Source organism: Emydura macquarii, unplaced genomic scaffold, assembly GCF_026122565.2.
Source record: "Emydura macquarii macquarii isolate MOO-44397 ecotype Brisbane River unplaced genomic scaffold, CSIRO-AGI_Emac_v2 contig_746, whole genome shotgun sequence".
NCBI classification, from domain to species: Eukaryota; Metazoa; Chordata; order Testudines; family Chelidae; genus Emydura; species Emydura macquarii.
Window position 1 is genome coordinate 447,411 of NW_027130883.1, and position 18,258 is coordinate 465,668.

Genomic DNA, 18,258 nt, shown 5'->3' on the forward strand with positions numbered 1-18,258 from the left:
TTTATTTTCTATGCACTTTTTTATTTAAGGCGGCGAGTCGGCCCCGTGCCCCCTGGCCCCGCCCTGTTGGTATAATTTTAAATAAAAGGCCATTTTCACATGCTGCGCACTTCCCTGGGGCAGTGTCAGGCTGCTGCTGGGGGGGGGAGGGGGGACAGGGAGAGGGGCCAGAGAGTGGGGGTGTGCTGACACCTGCTGGCAGGGGGGAGAATGGCTTCTGGAGATGGGGCAGTGGGTCCCAGGGCTGGGGTGCTGCCCCATAGGCTGGGAGGTTTGGTTAAGGCCTGGGGCACCACAGTCTTAACCTACTCAGCTGGAGACTTGGGAATGCTGCTGCGGCCGGGTTCATTGCAGGCGCTGGCCCTATGCCGTGTTATGTGCAGCTGTGCCCCACCCTAGAGGTGGCCGCCTAGCGGTGCTGGGCGAGTTGTTGCCATGGTTTGTTGCTGTGGCTGTTTCCCAGCGGCCCTGCCCCACAGGTGGCCACATCAGAAAAGTCCCAGCCGTGGGTCGGGGTCAGTTACTGTGTCCCGGCTGGGGGTCGGCATCAAGGTCTCGCTGCAGCTTTGGTGCCTCCTGCTGGCCCTAGCGCAGGGCCTTTGACGTGACCGGCTTTGGCACCGAGTCCAGGGCTAGGCGGGGGTGAGGGGGGGTAGCCCCCCTCCGCTGCACCTGGCTCTGGCGGGCTGCCTTTTTCTGCAGTAATGCTCCATGGCTGCCCTTGGTGCAGGGCGAGGCTAATGGCTCAGATCCCAGGTGTCCTGCCAGCCTGCGCTCGCCGTGATCCTTGCAGCCCCTGCCCTCCTGCCGAGGGGCAGTTGGCAACCTAGGGCTGCTGCTCCGAGCCCGCTGGGCGTTCAGCCGTACGGCTGGGCCGTGAGAGCGGACACAGGTGAACGACGCCCTGTCTTGTTACCTTCCTCCAGCGGCAGGTGGCGGGGGGGGGGGGGGCACTGGTGTCAGAGCTGGGGGCTGTGGGAGGATGCTCCCAGCTGCACCCCCTCCAGCACCTGCAGGGCATCCTTGCGCCCCATGGCAGCCAGCAGCCCAGCCAGCTCCCCCAGCGTGGCGTCGGGCTGGCGGGCAGCCACCGTCTCCAGGGTGGCGCGCAGGGGGCTGCGGGTGCTGCGCAGGGAATAGGCGTAGTCGATCCAGGTGGCGGAGAGGCCGTAGCGGGCGGCCAGGTGCCGGGTGCCCCCCCCAGCCTTTCCCTCGGGGTCCAGCAGCATGATCAGCTGCTCCAGCAGGTCGGCGTCGTCCAGCAGGCGCTGCAGCGGCGCCCCCCCAGGCCTGTGGAGCAGACAGAGCGGGTGAGCTGGGTCCGGGGGGGGGGGGGGGGGGTGGCATGGCTGGTGGAGGGAGGGAGCTGCACTTACCTACACAGCCAGCCGGGGGCGCTGCGAGGCTGGTCGCTTCCTCTGTGCTCAGTGGGGGCGGCAGGAGGCGGTGCTTAGCCATGAGGCCACAGGCTGGGGAGCAGAAGGGGAAGGGTGAGAGTGGGGCCCGGGCCCCTCAGCGCGGGGGGGGGGAGCCAGGAGGCCAGAGCAGAGCAGCCTCCAGAGCCCCAGCCACTGCCCATGGAGCTGAGCCTCGCCCCCAGGGGCTAGGCTCCACCCACTTCAATAACACTGCATGCAGGTTGTGAGCTCCTCCCTTGTAGGCAGGCCCCTCCCACTCTCACAAAGGGCCCCTCCCATAGTGGGTCAGGGCCCTCCCCTTCCTAAAAGCCCCGCCCCCATGTGGCAGGCTCCTCCCAGCCTTTGCCTCAGGCCCTCAATGAAAACGGGGGTGGGGGAGGGACAGGCTGCAGCCCGGGGGAGGAGCTTAAAGGGCAGAGGGTGGGGTCTATTGCAGCATGGGCAAAAGGGGAGTCGGTGGGTACGGGGCGGGCTGGCTACTCACCCTGGCAGGGCCGCTGGCTGCACCGCATCCAGACAAGAACGAGGGTCCCAGCCACCAGCATCAGCACCACTAGCGGCAAGAGGGTGATGTATCCAACACAGCCTGCAAGGGGCGACAGCGGGTCATGGGGGGCAGCTCCTGGCTTCTCTGGCCATGCCCGGGGGGGGGGGGGCGGTGGCTGTGGGGGGAGTGTCTGGCCTTGCCCAGCCGGGGTTGCTGTGGGGCAGGGGGTGGGGGCAGCTCCCGGCCTGGCCCACTGGGGGGGCGCTGACAACCGTAACTGCGCACCCCACGTACCGGCCGTCTCGCTGGGGGGTCCATGCCCTCCGGGGTGCTGAGGGGTCCCAGGGATGGAGGTAGGAGCGGAGCCAGGAGTGTAGCTGGAGCTCTTCAGAACCTCAGCAGGCAGAAGCGAAGTGGGGGACCCAAGGGAGGCCCCGCTGAGGGTCTGAAAGGCAATCGGGCAACAGGGAATTAACACATCTGAGCCCCCCCCCCCCAATAGAAACCTGGAGTCCTGGATCCCAGCCCCGCCCCCTCTAACCACTAGATCCCACTCCCCTCCCAGAACCAGGGAGAGAACCCAGGAGTTCGAGCTCCCCCAACCCCCTCTAATCACCAGACACCGCTCCCCTCCCAGAGCCCTGGAGGGAACCCAGGCGTCCTGGCTCCCAGCCCCCCCGCTGTAACAGTCTCCCCTGCCTTCGAGGGTCCACTCCGGCACGTACCGTGGCGGGGCTGGTGCAGTCGAGGGCGGCCCGCACGGCGGCGTGACACTGCTCGGCCGGGAAGCAGCACCGGGTCTGGCACCTGCCGTCCGGCCCCTGCCGCTGCCTGCGAAGGGAGCGAGAGGCCACGTCACAGGGGGCGAAGAGCAGCCCCCCTCCGACCCCCCGAGAGAACCCAGGCGTCCTGGCTCCCAGCCCCCTGCTCTAACCCAGGCTGAGCCACGTACCCGGGGGCGCAGCAGTGGGCGTCGTGCAGGGGCGTGCAGGGGGCGAGCTGGGCGCCGGGCGGGCAGGCGGAGCAGGGCTGGCAGCGCAGGAAGCGCCCGTCGTTGAAGGTGCCGGAGGGACACTCCTGGCTCGGCGACGCGAAGCGGCCGCCTTGGTCCCTCATGCCGCAGTTCTCGGTGAACTCCCGCCCTGGGGAGACCAAAGGGTGGGTCAGAGTCCCCTGCCCCACGGCACGGTGCCCCCTGGCTGAGCCCCCCCCCCACTCACCGAGCAGCGGGACGTGGTGCGCGTAGCCGATCTCGCAGGGGACGCAGGCCTGGGCCCCCTGATGCCAGTACTGCAGGCGGCCGCAGCGGCTGGAGAAGGGTCGGGCGCCGGGCAGGAGGCAGAGCAGCAGGTACAGCAGCATGGCGGGGCCAGGAGCGGGAGAGGGGCTGGGAGACGGGGGCAGGGTGAGTTGAAGGGGGGGGGTCACCTACACCCCCCTTGCTGCTTCGTCTGCCAGCTCAACCCCAATTCTCCATCACACCTACCCCAGCCCCTGCTCTACTGGAACCCCCCTGCTGAGTCCAACCACACTCAGGTCCTTAAATCGCCCCCTGCTTACCTCAACCTTCCCCCAGCTGCACCCCCCTTCTCACAGTCCCCCTCCAGCCTGTGCCGCTGCCCCACACCACCTCCCCTTCACAGCCACCACAACCCGTGCCTCCCCCCAGCTCACCCACCCACCTGTCCCCCCAGGCTCTCCCCCCTGCTCTGTTTCCTACTGTCCCTCCACGTCTGTCTTGGCTGGTAAGTTACACGCGCGTCTGTTTCGCCGTTCACCAGGGGAAGGGGTGTGGACTCGGTCAGGCTGGTCCCCCCGCCCCTCAAGCTGCACCCCATTTCCTGTTCATCCTGCAGGCTTCCTGAGCGTCAATAACAACCATGTCAACTGAAGCGGATATATTCCGTGAGCTCACCAGTGCCAACCACAGGGGGATTACCCAGCAGCCGCTGAGATGCAGCGACCTCTGGGGTGGGGCGGCTGGGGAACGGCTGCAGGTAACACCGTGTTTCTCAATTATATTTCGCCGCGGCACCCTTGCGCGGCCATGCCATACCCTCCGCCGACAAGTCCAGGAAATCTTCCCCTTTCCGGCGGTGCGCTCTCTGTTTTCTGCGGCGCGCTCTCTAAGCTGTTTTCCGCGGCGCGATCACAGCTGTTCGGCGGTGCGCTCGCGGCTTTTCGGCGGCGCACGATTTCTGTTAATTTCGGCGGCGCGGTTCCGCTTTTTCGCAGAACCCTTCAACTCAGCCTGCAGGACCCGAACACTATGTGAGAAACACTGCCGTATAGGGATGCCTCACCCACCCTTGAGATACAGCTACTTCTGGGGTGGGGCAGCTGGCTAACGGCTGCACGTAATGCTGCACTCACCACCACTGAGACTCAGCCGGCTCTGGGGTTCTTGCAGCTCATGAATCTAGGCAAAACGCAGAGGCTGTGAGTGCAGGAAAAGACGGTGACAGTAAATGCCGCAGAACTCAGGGTGTGTGGGCAGGACTGCAAACGGGCGGGAGGATTCTTGGTAGAAGGATGGGCACTGAGTGGAACTCTCGCTCCTACAATCCGAGGGTGTTGGGTGCACCTCAGGGCCAGGGTGAGCCATCCATGGGTGGCATTATGTGTGGTTGTTCCCCAGCTGCTCCTCCCCAGAACTGGCTGCATTTCAGCGAGGGGCATGCCGTCGCTCTGTGGCTGTTACAGTTTCTGTTGGGGAGAAAAAAACTTTCCACCTTTGTGAGCTGGGATACAGATTAGGGGGCAAGTGCAGAGGAAATATTTTCTGCCTTTTGGGCCTAGCTCGTTCCAAATCACACCGCCGCCTGGGAATTGAAAAAACCAGAAGCTTCTTTTCCCTCTTTCTGCAAATCCAAAGCAGACGGGAGAGGCCGAGATCTGAGTTCTGCAAAGCCACCGGGCCAGATTTGGATAGGGGCTTAGGACTCGAGAGGTGCAGGGAGTCGCTTTATGGGACTTTCACAGGTTCCCAAGTTACGTTTGTGACGCTGGCAGGCCAGATGCCAGCTCGTGCCCGGCTGCAGGTGTTAGCTAAGACCTCGCAGACTGGGAGCTGAGTCACCAGTGTGCTAGTTTTGCTCAAAATACTGATTAGTCAGGAGAATGTGTTCAGCCCCTATGCAATGCTTGTAAATAGCTGCCTGCGGTAATCTCACATGCAGCGTCGCTATTCCTGGCAATAAGGAAAGATGTAATTTTTGCTTCCTAACTCGGAAAAGCGTTTGCTCTGAACTTGTGAACCGGGGGCCGGCACCCAGCCAGGAGGACAAGCGAAATCAGAGAGTCCTCAAGAATCATTGCAATACAACGGATTGTCCCACTTGGGAATGCGACGTGCAGGGACGCTCGGTCTGCGGGCTTGGAAGCAGAATGAAAGAACTCGAATGAAGTCACAGGAAAAACGTCCGGCTTTTTGGCTGCTTGGCTCTGCCAGGGCCAGAGGCTCTGAACCGAATGAAGCAGAGATCCCTGCGGGGGGCCGCCTGCAAAGACAGATCACTACATCCCGCCACTCTTCAGTCAGATGGCAACTCATTGGTGTGGGCATGGTTAGAGCCTTGCGTGACCTTTACAGACGAGGTAATTAAATTGTATCCGACCCACCATCCACACTCCAGCTTTTATATGGACCCGCATCCATGCCCAGCGGTTCTGAATTGGACGTCTGTGGTTTCAGAGTGTCCGTAAGCAGAAGCCTAGAACCCCCCATGAGTTGAAGCCCGGGGCCCTAGCGTGCCCACCCCGTGGGGCTTTATCTCTAAGGAGGGCGCTGGGGCTCAGGGTTTTAACCCCCGTTGGGCAGAGCCCCTGAAACCATGCTCCCCCCCATTTGACAGCCATTGTTCTAGAGCCCGTGCAGATAAAAAACGTGGCTCCACATCCCATCCACCATCTGCAAAGATGGTAAACAAAGAGCCGCATCTGCAGATACAGATGAGAGTCGTGGATGTCCACAGATTTGCAGGCCTCTCTGTATGTTTGGTTGCCTTAACCTCTAAATAAGTCTCTTATTCCTCACCCACAAACCTTTTAGCTAGTTTATGAGGGGATCGGCGCCAGCTGCTGTCTTTGGGGGAAGACCTAGGGCTGGTGTTTTCAACCTTTTTTTCATTTTCGGCCCCCTAAAACATTTCCAATGGACGTGCGGCCCCCTTTGGAAATCTTAAGACAGAGTGTGGGGCCCCCTGGAGCACAGGTTGAAAACCACTGATCTAGGGTCCCAGTGGATCTGGGGTAAGTGACCAGTCGCGACCTGAATGTGGTGTGATTTTTGGTGTCAGTGCCCATTGCTCACACAGGCCCCTTTGTCTGGGTGGCGAAATAGACTGGACAGCCGAAGGAGACTGTCTGCACCTCCATGGTGAGACTGTTCCAGTGATCCAGGCGTTTACATTTGTTACTGGCCTTTGGGGAAATCTAATTCTAGACCAGTCCCCCCCAGCCTGTGGGGATCTGCCCTGTTACTGACAGTCTGCGTGAGTCATGCCCAGACGGCCTGACACTTAAACACCCAGCCGGGTGTGGTACCAGACCAGGTTGTGAAGCGTTGGAGGGCAGCTGCTGGGAGGCACTAGCTAAGAAGGAAGGTTTGTAATTATCTGCCTCTTTAGACCTCAGATCACACCCCAAAACAACCGCTGCAGTCACTAAGGGCGGCTCATACTTAACGCGGAAGTTCCTTTCAAAGGCCAAAGGTTTTGATCCACTTTTTCTCTTCTTCTGGCTCCTGCCTACTGAGGGCGATTTCTCGAAGAAGGGAAGAAGCCTTGGAAAATAGCGGGTCGGGGTGTTTTTACTGGAATTCCATGTTGCAGCTTGATACGACCCCGGCGTAAAAAACACAGCCGCGGCAGGGAGGCAACACAGCCGGCTCGGTTGAAAAGGTCAAAATGAAGACGCTGACTCAGTGGTTGTGCTGCTACAGAGCTGGGTAAAGAAGCGGGCCCAGACAGGCACCGTGCTACGTAGGCAGAGGCAGTGCCACGGTGCGCGGGAAGGTTGGACGCGGGGTCAAGTCAACATGGGTACTGGGAAGGAGCCTCACTTCAGGAACGGGGCTTGACAGGACACGTGCAAAACCAGATTTAGTTCCCCTCCTGCGCTCCCTGCAGCCCGGAGCCCCCTGCCCTGCCCCCCATGGCATGGCCCCTGCTGTGAGTCGCTGTAAGCTCTGATTTGTGCTGCCTCTGGACTCAATGAGACGGGGGTGCAGGGGGGGGTCATGTCTAGTTTATTGCAGCTTTCATCATTACATCCCATGACCATTGTGCCCAGGCGACCCCCCCAGTCTGGAAGAGGCCTCTCCCCAGTATAACCATGGGCTCTGCAGGGTTAGACTAGCAGAGTGTAAATATTGAGAAGCTTTGGGGATCCCCCAAACCTTCCCACCCTGGGGGATCCAGTCATTGCACCCTGCTGGGTCTGCGGCAGGTCGGGGGGCGGCCTGAGTCCCGGTGGCTTGGAGGAGGCAGGGAGCCGTCAGAAGCGGCCATAGCGATGGTCATGTGAGCGCTGGCGTTTCCTGCCATGGGGCCGGTCCTGGGAGCGTGAGGGGGACGGGGCCCTGGGGGAGAGAACAGAGTCAGCACGGCCACAGCCTGACCCCAGGGGGCTCTGTGCCCCCCTCCAGTCCCCAGGGGGGGTTGTGTCCCTCCAAGCCACTAGAGATCCCTCTGGTCCCTCTATGTCCTGCCCTGCCCCACCCCGCAAGCTGCATTAGAGTGTGCTGTGTTCCACTCCCGCCCCCAGGGGGCGCTGCATCCCCCTCCAGCCCCTGGAGACCACCACAGCCCCCAGGAGGAACCCCCTTCACTCAGAGCTTTCCCCTCGGCCCTCGCTGTATCACCCCCTCTTCCCCACCCAAAGCTCCCTCCAGGGGGCATGCCCCTCGGGGGCCACCCCTCATCTTTCACCCAGCACCCCCAACCCTACCCCCCATTCTACCCCAGAACCCCTTCCCCATCCTCATGAATATTAGCCCAGAGACCTCCCTACCCTGCCCCCGCGGTACCCCTGCATCCCCCTGCTCTGGGAGAGCACCCTGCAGAGCTGCTCACCCCCCTCCAGCTGCCCCTCACTCACCGCCGGCGCCGGCTGCGCCCGTACAGTTGTCTGCGCAGTTCCCGGGATATGGGCCGCAGATGCATGAAGTTGCAGAACCCCCCACGTGTGCACTCCCTGCGGGGCAGAGAGCCAGGGAGTGACGGGTCGGCAATGGGGATCCCTCCTGGCAGCTGGTACTGGGAGTAGGGGGCACTGACCCTGAAGGGTCAATGGGGCTGGAATGCCTGGTGGGTACCTGCCTGGGGATGGGGGGGGATCCCCGAGGGGTTAACGAGGGCAGAGTCCCAGAGGGGCCGTGCCCATGCCCGGTCACTTACCCCATCTCGTACTGGCGGCAGCAGGATTCGCGGAAGTCAGTGACTGGGGACAGCTCGGCCCGCACGGCCTGGCCGTTGAACCAGCGATTGTTCAGCTCCGCCACGGCCCGCTCGGCGTCTTCCTCCCGCCGGAACTGGGGAGGGACGAGGGTGTAAGGGGCCTGCCTCTAGGGGGTGCTGGTCCCAGTCCGGCCGCAGGGCAGGGACTGGCTGGTTTGGGAGGGTGGGGAATGGGAGACAGGGCCTTTCCCCTCCAGTTGGCAGCGGTTCTGATCTGGCCTGAGGGTGGGGACTGACTGGCTAAGGGGGGGCCGGGAATGGGGCACAGGGTTTTCTCCTCCAGGTGGCCCCGGTTCTGATCCCAGGGTGAGGATTGGCTGGCTCAGGGGAGCGGAGAACTGGGGGTTACCTTGACATAGACGTTGCCGACTAGGTGGTCCCCGAGATTGTCACAAACGTTCATCTCCTCGATCTGCCCGTACTTCTCCTCCAGCTCCGTGAAGACCTCCTGGCAGAGGGACAGAATGAGCTTCATGGAGCGAATGCACAGTGATGCAGCAGGGGGACGGCTCGCCCGATGCTCAGATGCAGCCACTTCTGGGGCGGGGCAGCTGAGGAACAGCCGCATAGCGATGCCACAGGAGGATGGCTTGCCTAGCACGAGACGCAGTCAAGCCCCCTGGCTTCTATTCCCAGCTCTGGGAGGGGAGTGGTATCTAGTGGTTAAAGCCAGGACTCCTGCGATCTATCCCCAGCCAGTTCTCAGTGACTCACCTCAAAGAAATTGTCGTAATGCTCCTGCACTTCCACATCGCTGACATGACCTGAAGGAGAGACAGACAGACAGACTCACTCACTCCACGGTCGGACAAAGGGCAAGCCGTCCGCTGTACCTCCTGTCGCCATGGGAGAGGGGCATCTCCAGAGGCTGCGAGCTTCCTCCCAAGCAAAGTGGCAGCCAGGCTCATGGACGGAGGCCCGACGATGGTGTTAAGGGACGAGAAGGCCGGGGAGGCTGTGCACTTCCCATGTAGCTGAGCTGGGAGGGGGGGGATCAGGTACTCACAATGTGAGCCGTCTGCAGACTGGGCTGTGTTCTGCGGGTTCCGGTAGAGATTCAGCAGCACGATGGTCTAGAAACGGAGACACAGACACAGTGAGGAGCCCGTGTTCCCTGGCTGCCCCGCCCCAGAGGTGGCTGCATCTCAGTGCTGGGCAAGCCCTCCCCCTGCAGAGTTATGGGTGGCTGTTCCCCAGCTGCCCCACCCCACAGGTGGCTGCATTTCAATGCTGGGCAAACCCTCCCTGTGCAGTGTTATATGCGGCGGTTCCACAGCTACCCCACCCCAGAGGTGGCTGCATCCTGACGCCCCCCTCCCCACCCCTCCGCCCGGCTCACCTGGCTGAAGGTGGGTTTGTTGTGCAGGCGGGAACACCTGTCTCCGTGCCGACAAGCCCCGATCTTAAAGTAAAAAGAGCAGTTAACCCTGGAAAAGGGCCAGAGACGTGTCGTGAGCGAGGGGCTGGCGGCTCCAGCACCCACCAGCCTGCCTGGGACCCCTCCCCCCGCTCTAACCACTAGACTCCCCTTCCCTCCCCACCCCTCCCTTCCCCCAGCCGGGGATACAACCCAGGGGTCCTGCTCCTCTGACCTTTGACCTCTGGTCACCTCTGACCCCTCCCCCCACTCACTTGTCTTTCTCGGTGCCGAAGATGGAGGCCAGGTACTCGGCCATCTTGCCTCGGCCGCCTGCCTCGCCTCGGCCCCGCCCCGGAGCACGCTGGGAGTTGTAGTCCCTATCTCCCCAGGGGGCGAAAGCCGGCCTCGCCCGGGATCCCCGCCCGTCTCCATCCTCAGCCCTCGCACTCGCAGGGGCCGAAGAGCCCAGAGGGGCCGGTGGGGAGCGACGCGCCCCTTCACCCTCCGTCAGAGAACGGGACTACAGCTCCCAGCACGCACCGCGGCAAGATGGCTGACACCTCCTCCCCCCGTAAGTGCAAAGGCAGGGACTGCGGCCCCCAGCATGCTCCGCGGCAAGATGGCTTCCTTATATTGGCCGTTGCAAGGACAGGGGACTACACTTCCCGTAATGCACCGGGGCAAACAGCTCTTTCCCCTCCCCCCTGCCTGTTACACAAGAGGGGAGCGATTCCCAGCATGCAGAGCGAAGGCGACGGCCCCAGGGCTGGAGTCCTTCCCGGACTACAAATCCCGGCATGCCCGGGGCCCTGGCTGGCGGGGAGGCGGCGTGTGCGCTGATTGGATCAGCCGGCGGCGGCGGGGCGGGGGTGGGTCACGCTCAGTCACAGGGGCCGGGCCGGGCCTTGGGCGCGGGAGTGGGTGGGTGTGTCTTGGTGGGCGGGGCCCGTGATAGGGAACCAGCGTCTCCGGCCTCGTGCGTGGCTGTCTGAGGTGGTGACGTCCGGCCGGGCCGTTAACGCCTGCTTGAGGAGCCTCCGAATTGACTCCGGCTTCGGTTAGCAGCAGTGTGAACACGCCCAGCCCCGGATCGGTGTGTCTGCCCCGCTGCTAAAGGCTGGTGCCTCTTGGCAACGTCCAAACTGCTCAGGAGGTTTTCACTGAGCAACTCGTGTCAGTCCTGGGCGCCGGGCCAGGATCGGGCCCTGGTCACCGGGCCGGGATCAGGCCCTGGGTAGCACGTGTTTTCTGTGCTCAACACACCCTCTTTTACATTCATCCCTTTTGGGGGCCCAGGATGAGTGGAGGTCGCCCAGGGGCTGTTAGACCCTCTTCATTTCCACCTGGATTTGCCCCTCCTGTTCCCTGGAACAGGGCGCTGGATGTGCGGCGTTGATTTCAGGGATCGCCTCCTCAGCCTGACCCGGCTTGTTGGAAAACACCTGCTGGGGCGTTTCAGCACGGTCGTGATTTCTCACCTTTCCCCTGGGACTGACCTTTAACGTAGATGGTCTCTTAGAATACGTGCTAACTACGTACGCTAAACAATCTGTTCCACCTGGCATTTAGCTGTGATGCGAAGAGTACCTTTCCCAGAGCGTCTTCTTCCCTCTGTCTAGCGTGAAAGCGTGTCTCTCTCACCAGCAGTTTTCTGAACCTCACTTTGGGAGTGACCTGAACTCTGCAACCCAGAGTTTTAAAAATCATCGTGTTTCAATGCCTCAGCCACATCCATCTCATTCAGTACTCACAGTGTTTTACGTGGCAGTGTGGGCTATTCTTTTCTCGTCCGGAAACTTTTGCAGTACACACATTCTTTTGAAAATGGTGGTATACTCCTCAAAACAATCCCTGTCTGTATGCAGGGCACATTTGTCCCTGCTGGGTGACTTTGGGGGAGTAATATCCGTGAGTTGAGGGGTCTGCTTTTGTAGTTCATTATGTTCAGTCTCTCCTCTCTTCTTTTCTTGGGCTCCAGTTTCTGCCAACCTCTGCTGGTGTTCATGCTCTCTCTTTTTCTTCTTCCTCTAGAGTAGTTTGAACCCAAGGCTTTCCAGCGGCAGCCTTTGCCTCTCCAGCTGTATCTGTTTTGGGCGTTCAGTTGTAGGGTTGAAGGCCTGTCTCTGCCCTGCTCTGCAGCCTCCAATCTTCAGGCCTACTGGGGAAACTTGTCTCTCTTTTGTGTGGCTTGTGATAGGCCTTGAGAAGGACTCATCCACGTTTTTTTCCTGCAGTGAATAAGCCCTTCTCGCACAGCTCTTCCAGCTGCTTTTTGCTGTGCTTAGCATCTCTTTCATTGCTCATCCTTCCTCTTCTGCAGTCCTGTTTCCTTGCCTGAAATAAACAAACTGCAAATAACAAACATCTTTCCTTATTCCCCACCTTCACCCTCTTTAGTCTCTCAGTAACTGGCGGGCAAGTGCTGGGAGCGTGGTTTGTGGTTATCTAGAAAATGGGGAACAGATTTTGCTGACAACACCACTGTTTGGTTTCTCAGGGTTACCCAGTAGTTTCCTTCCATGAGAGGGCATCTTTCTTGTCCTGGCACCGCCTCGTCCTCTGGGCTATTCCAGCCTTGTCTTTATCTTGCTGGTTAACAGTAGATGCACCCCAACATCCTTTGAATAATTCCCGTGTGCGATCCAGCCTCTGTCACTGGCCCCTCCCAGAAATTCCAGATCCTCTGCACCCAGTGTGCCCCAGTTTATGTTTTTTCTTAAACCACTGCTCCTGCAAACCACACAACACTTGCGAGCACTTACAATAAAAGAACTAGGGGTTATTTAAGAAAGAAAAATCTAACTAGAAATGAGAGAGAGGTGGAAACAAGTGGCTACAATACAAAACATAAAACCTGAAGCAGGTTGATGCTAATCAACCGTTAACTTTCCTCTCTAATAAAGTAGATTTTCCCTTCTGCACGTTCAGGCTTATGTAGAGCTGGCTGATTTCAGACAAATCAGAATCACGGGGTTCATGAATGGCCCCTCTGACTTCCCCACTTCTCAAGGGGTTTCCCTTTGTTGCACTGAAAACCCTCTTTTGTTTCTATTCACAGCCAGGGCCGATGCTGTCTGTCGCAATGCTCCTTTTGCACCTTTGAGTGGTTACAGCGGATTGAATGGGAAACCATCTGAGGCAACGACAAAGTCTTAGTCACGTGCAAGGCTAAACGCTTGAAGCTTGTGTTGCAGCATCGGCCAGTCAGCATGGGGTGAAGACTTCTCTGCGCCTGAATGGCCCATCACCGAGACATCCTGGTGACCAAGTGTAATGAAGTGGAAATTTTCTGTAATATTTTTATGATGTCTATTCATGCCTCAGATTCCCCTGTATTTTGCATGGCTGCCCAGTGGTGGAAAAAAGGTCCAAGTTTGCTCTCAGGGCAGGCTAAAGACATAGGTGGGTTTTGCCTAGATGTCTGACTATGAATGGGCCATTAAAAAAATGATTAGGAATCTTGACAAGATACGAGCTTTCTGTAGATACTTTGATATTCTGCTGGCCCTGTGGACAGTGATGTGGAGTCTTGAGAGGAGACTGGCCCGTTATGTCTTCTACCTCACTATGTTCCGGCCTCACACCTGGATTTCCCACTTGGTATCTGAGATACATTACTTGGATCTTGCTACTTCAGGTGCTAAGCAGCTTGCTGGGCGTGACAGCGTACGGCTTGCACACCTGGGAGCTGAGAATCTCCCGTTTTGCCATAAATAGCTTTGTGGTCAGTATGTGCCCTGGCAAAGTTTGCCATTCGCAATGCCTGCTCCCTCTGTTTTGTGGGATTCGCAAGCTCCCTTCTGACTACCTGTGGCGCTCATCGCTGGAGCATCTCCTGGTGGCTGCGTCTGGGGATTAGCTCTGCCCGGTCCAACCGGTCCTTCCTTCGCTCTGTTCGTGCTGCAGCCTCTCTTGCTGTCTAGGATTTGCAGTGCTTCGTCATCATGGCTTGGCCCTTCATCTTAATGGCTTGGCCCTCTGGCCAAATCACTATACAGTTTTCTCCTGCTGGGGTATCAAAGTCTCAGTGGATCAGCTGTCCGGGTGCCATTCCAGGCAGTTTTCTGATTCACGACTGTGCCGCTTTCCCAGTGTCTGGTTGGGGAACCTGGGCCCACTCGCTACTCCAGGGGCTAGCCCATGGACCCTACAATCACAGCCAAGTCTGCACTGTCCCAAACCCTACTGGCATTTCCCTGGGCTTCTTCCTACTCCCGCCTCTGCAGACCCTTTCTGCGCACACTTCCTGGTTTTGTACAAGCCTCCACCCCCCCGCCCAGATCGGCCCCCACTTCAATTAGTCCTTGTCAGTCCAGCCAAAATTGCCCCCTAGATGCAGCGTTCTAGGTTTATTAGTCCCTTCTGAGCCACCTTCACCCGTCACACTACTCTGGCCTTCATTTCCTTCGAAGAGATCCATTCTCTGTACAACAGATTTTTATCCCAGGTCACTTTGTCCACCGTGGCCCCCCTATATTCACATTCTACATGCTACGGCCATGATGTTTGTCCAAAACATGCCTTGTAAGGCATCACTGGAAAATGAATAGCAGCCTGGTCATGAATATCACTGTAAGATGTGCGCGTTAGCCTTGTATGTGAAGTCAGGAAGTAACATTACTTCACCAGGGCTGTCCGAGTCAAAGACTGTGGGTCTGCCTCAATTCACCGATAAGCCAGAAGCGAAGCTCTCAGGCAAACCACCGGGGCTTGGCTTGAGCTTGAGAGACAGAGGCCTGGTCTACACTAGAAAATGAGGTCGACCCAAATATGTCGCTCTGGGGCAGGAAAAATCCACACCCCTGAGCGGTGTGGCTAAGCCAACCTAAGTCCCTGTGTAGACAGCGGCGTAGGGAGGGTCTCCGGTGCCTGGGGGCCAAACCTACATTTGCGCCCCCTGCAGACCTCACGCCTCCCCCGCACAGGGCAAGAAGGATCCCAGCGCTGACCCCCAGCTGCCCCGGGGAGGGCTTCTGTACCTGCGGGGGGTGCAAATGCAGGCTTGGCTCTGCCGTCCCTCCTGCAATTACCCAGCACGTGGCACCCACCTCTCCCACTGCAGCCCGGCGCCAGCTTGGAGGGGGTCTGGGCCGGCCCTTCAAGATGCATGGGGGGGGGAGGCGCTGAGGAGTGCTCCTCAGAGTTTCCTGTGCCCCCGGTTCCCCACCCATCGTGAAGGGCTGGCCCGGCGCCCCTCTGCAGGCTGGCGCTCGGGGGCCTGGCCCCCCCGCCCTTCCCCTCAGTACGCCGCCGGTGCTAGGTTGATGGAAGAATTCTGCTGTCGACCTAGCTACCGACTCTCAGGGAGGTGGATGACGTACAGCAGTGGGAGACCCCTTCCCATCAGTGTAGGTAGCATCTACACGGACGCGCAGCATCTTAAGTGTAGACAAGTCCTGAGAATTAACACGGCTCCTGCGTTCCAAGGAGACACAGGAAACAATCCCCAGGGGGCTCGCCTAACTTTGAGAACAAAGACAATTCTCTGGCAGGATAAGGAACTGGGACTCCATCTTTACTTCTCACCAGAGAAGACAAGGGAACCAGCACCTCATACTTCTGTGGAAGGTCCTGCCTGAGAGACAGTCAGCCATGATGGACCAAGAGTAATCGGTGAGTGAAACCATCTTAACCAAAGGCCATGCCATGCTAGAGTAAGTTCTAGACTTTTCTGTGCATGTTTTCACTTTTATTTGCTTGTGACCGTCTCCGCCTTCCTTTGTGTTTCCTCGGCATCACCTCACCCATGTTCTGTTGTTAATTAGCTTGTCTCATTTTACTGTAAACTAACCCCGTGCTGTGTTGGAAGGGGAGTGATGGTTAACTCCAGTCAACGTGGCAAGCTGCTGGGGATTGTCTCTTTAAAGGAGAAAAGGAACCTTGTTATTTCTCTGAATGGTCCAGGAGATGGCTGGGCATGTCAGGGTTGATTGTGTCGGGGAAATTTGGGACTGGAAGGGTGGTGGTAGGGTCACCCCCAGAGCTGGTGGAAACCAGGGTGGGGCGGTCGTGTTGTCAGCAGGTTGCTGGGCGCAGAATCAGGTTGGTGTACAACAGGGACACTCAGGGTACTGCACGCTTGTCTGCTGGCTGTTGGTGTGTGAGCTGTGGGTCGCAGCCCCCCAGAGCATGAGACCTCTGGCTCCCAGGGAGAGAGGTGTCCTCTTTCCCTGTGGCTAGTTCTCCGAACTTGGCCAAAGATCCATCATAGAATCATAGAATCCCCAGAGGTCATCTAGTCCAACCCCCTGAGCAGGACTAACCTCTGGCTCCCCCAGGGCTTTGGAGACCTGTAAGGATGGAGATTCCTCACCTCCCTAGGTAACCCATTCCAATGCTTCACCACCCTCCTAGTAAAAAACTTTTTCCTAATGTCCAACCTAGACCTCCCCCTGCAACTTGAGACCGTTGCTCCTTGTTCTGTCATCTGCCAAAGATCCATCCCTTTCTGCTCCATCTCCAGCCTCTCCTCTCTAATCACCCACTCTCTCCATCTTTTGTAGTGGGGGGCCCATCCCTCTGCTCCATCTCCATCTCCACCCATTTCCAATTTCCTCACTACGCTTCAATCCTGGCAGGGATCCTGTTTCAAAGCCGGGGCTTCCCCTTTCATCTCTCTGCTCCTCAGCCTCTGAGTTTTCAGAAGTCGCATCATTCCCGTCACAAATTCATAGACTCCAAGGCCAGTCATCTCGGCCGACCTCCTGTACATCACAGGCCAGAGAACGGCCCCAGAATAATTCCTAGAGCAGGAAACACCACCAATCTTGAGTTCAAAATTGTCACTGATGGCGAATCCACCATGACTCTTGGGAAATTGTTCTAATAGCTAATTACTGTCACTATTAAAAATGTCCACCTTATTTCCTGTCTGAATTTGTCGTGCTTCAACTTCCAGCCGTTGGATCGTGTTAGATTGAAGAGTCCCCTATTAAATGTTTGTTCCCCATGTAGATACTTACAGACTGTGATCGTGTCACCCCTTCACCTTCTCTTTGTTAAGTTAAGTAGATTGTGCTCTTTGAGTCTATCATGGTAAGGCAGGTTTTCCAGCAGTGTTCCCTTCAGGACATCGCAGGTGATGGCTCTATCTGCTTTGTGACCATGAACTTATTTTTCTGATGATTTGCAGCCCGCTTTTCCCTTTGCTTGCATGTGACCATAAAGGCAATATTGGCATCTGTTGCCGAGTCGTTACCCACAAGAATACCTGCACGCGTTGAGTCTGATAATCCAGCTTCAGCCAAACTTGAATCCCCAAGACATTTCACGTTTACACAGGACAGAGGAACCTCAAACAACACACCCTCAGTGCCTATCGGAGACATCCCCCTTGCCGGAGCGAACAATCTTTGGCTCTGTTGAATTGGACTGACTCATGGTAAACTGAGACTCGGCATCTCTCCACCCCTGCAGGTCCTTTCCATCAACCACATGTACCCCGTGTGATGAATTACAGATTTCTGTAGTATGGTATCAAAGAAATTTCCACTGGAAGGAACCTCGAGAAGTCATCAAGTCCAGCCCCCTGTGCAAATGCACGACCAGGTGAACCTAGACCTCTTTGTCCAGCCTGTTCTTAGATACCTCCAATGACGGGGATCCCACACCCTCCCTTGGAAGCCTGTTCCAGAGTTTAACTCCCCTTAGTGTTAGAAAGTTTTTCCTAATATCTAACCTTAATATCCCTTGCTGCAGATTAAGCCCATTTCAGCTTGTCCACATTTATGACCCATATGTATGACCTGTACCTAACCACTAATTTTGTGCTGTTACCCACCGTGTATATAAGGGATAAATTGCTTCCTGTAGAACAGGGGTATAAGGACAAGGCATAGCAGCTGGTTGCTTGGATGGTCTGACACAGGTCATTAAACATATGGGATGAGGCCTCAGTCTTTGGCTGACCAGATTAGGGAGGTAAATAAATCATCAGGCTGGAAATAAAATGTTTGTGCTTACCAAGATAAGTGAATGGGTCAGTAAGCTAAAAGACAAGACGTCTGAGCTAGCTAAGATAAGAGGGAGAACACCCAGGGAAACATTTCCTGTGAACAAAATTACAGCGGACAAGATAAATTAGGAATGCAGAGTTGAGGTAAAGAGTAGGTCGAACATGGACAGTACGTGGCCAGAACACGCTGCACAGGGATTGGTTCCTACCAAGTAACCACGCCAATCTGAAAATGTGTGTGCAGTGAATGCAATGAGACGTGTAAATGTATTTAAGGGAGAGGGTTTCTGTGTAACTTGGGCGCGGTGATGTACCCTGCATTTGCATCCCATCTGTGTTTGCATCCCACCTGTGCATCGCAGGCCACAGACGACACCCACCCACCCTGAAACCTCTGGCTGAGTGATTGAATTCCTCAAAACTTCAAGTTAGAGGAACTCCACTGTTTACTCTGGCTCAGACCGGCAAATGGCCTGTGCCCCATGCTGCAGAGGAAAGCAAAAGCTCCCCAGGGTCTCTGCCAATCTGGTCTGGGGGAAAACTCTTCTTTATAAAGGTTGATCATGCCAGACCAACCTGAT

The 18,258-nt window shown here is 57.7% G+C and overlaps 2 protein-coding genes across 3 annotated transcripts; both read right to left on the bottom strand.

The window, feature by feature from the left end:
- Positions 1-914: 914 nt before the first annotated feature.
- IGFLR1 (IGF like family receptor 1) lies at positions 915-3,672 on the bottom strand. The gene is made up of 8 exons (XM_067542952.1): positions 3,626-3,672; positions 3,126-3,292; positions 2,858-3,047; positions 2,631-2,736; positions 2,200-2,350; positions 1,903-2,004; positions 1,377-1,469; positions 915-1,315 (listed from the first exon to the last, which is right to left on the bottom strand). The coding sequence occupies exons 2-8, from the start codon at positions 3,265-3,267 to the stop codon at positions 960-962; spliced, it is 1,140 nt and encodes a 379-aa protein (XP_067399053.1). The 5' UTR covers positions 3,268-3,292; positions 3,626-3,672; the 3' UTR covers positions 915-959.
- Positions 3,673-6,550: 2,878 nt separating this feature from the next.
- On the bottom strand, positions 6,551-10,063 carry U2AF1L4 (U2 small nuclear RNA auxiliary factor 1 like 4). 2 transcript variants are annotated; one of them, XM_067542977.1, is made up of 8 exons: positions 9,996-10,056; positions 9,703-9,790; positions 9,370-9,436; positions 9,078-9,127; positions 8,713-8,811; positions 8,304-8,437; positions 8,005-8,100; positions 6,551-7,486 (listed from the first exon to the last, which is right to left on the bottom strand). In XM_067542977.1, exons 1-8 carry the CDS (start codon positions 10,037-10,039, stop codon positions 7,402-7,404), a joined length of 663 nt encoding a protein of 220 aa, XP_067399078.1. In that variant the 5' UTR covers positions 10,040-10,056; the 3' UTR covers positions 6,551-7,401. The 2 variants fall into 2 exon arrangements, with proteins under 2 accessions (XP_067399078.1, XP_067399079.1); XM_067542978.1 differs by lacking the exon at positions 8,005-8,100 and having other exon boundaries at positions 9,996-10,063.
- Between the last annotated feature and the right edge of the window lie 8,195 nt (positions 10,064-18,258).

What these genes read in the sequence shown, in the direction of transcription:
- U2AF1L4 (XM_067542977.1), bottom strand. Translation starts at nt 10,039, where the DNA reads ATGGCCGAGTACCTGGCCTCCATCTTCGGCACCGAGAAAGACAA. An exon ending in TGCCGCCAGTACGAGATGGG is followed by an intron (nt 8,101 to 8,303) that starts GTAAGTGACCGG and finishes TCTGCCCCGCAG; the next exon opens with GGAGTGCACACGTGGGGGGT. An exon ending in GGGCGCAGCCGGCGCCGGCG is followed by an intron (nt 7,487 to 8,004) that starts GTGAGTGAGGGG and finishes TCTCTCCCCCAG; the next exon opens with GGCCCCGTCCCCCTCACGCT.
- IGFLR1 (XM_067542952.1), bottom strand. Translation starts at nt 3,267, where the DNA reads ATGCTGCTGTACCTGCTGCTCTGCCTCCTGCCCGGCGCCCGACCCTTC. An exon ending in GCACCACGTCCCGCTGCTCG is followed by an intron (nt 3,048 to 3,125) that starts GTGAGTGGGGGG and finishes TGGTCTCCCCAG; the next exon opens with GGCGGGAGTTCACCGAGAAC. An exon ending in ACCCCCCAGCGAGACGGCCG is followed by an intron (nt 2,005 to 2,199) that starts GTACGTGGGGTG and finishes CGCCCCTTGCAG; the next exon opens with GCTGTGTTGGATACATCACC.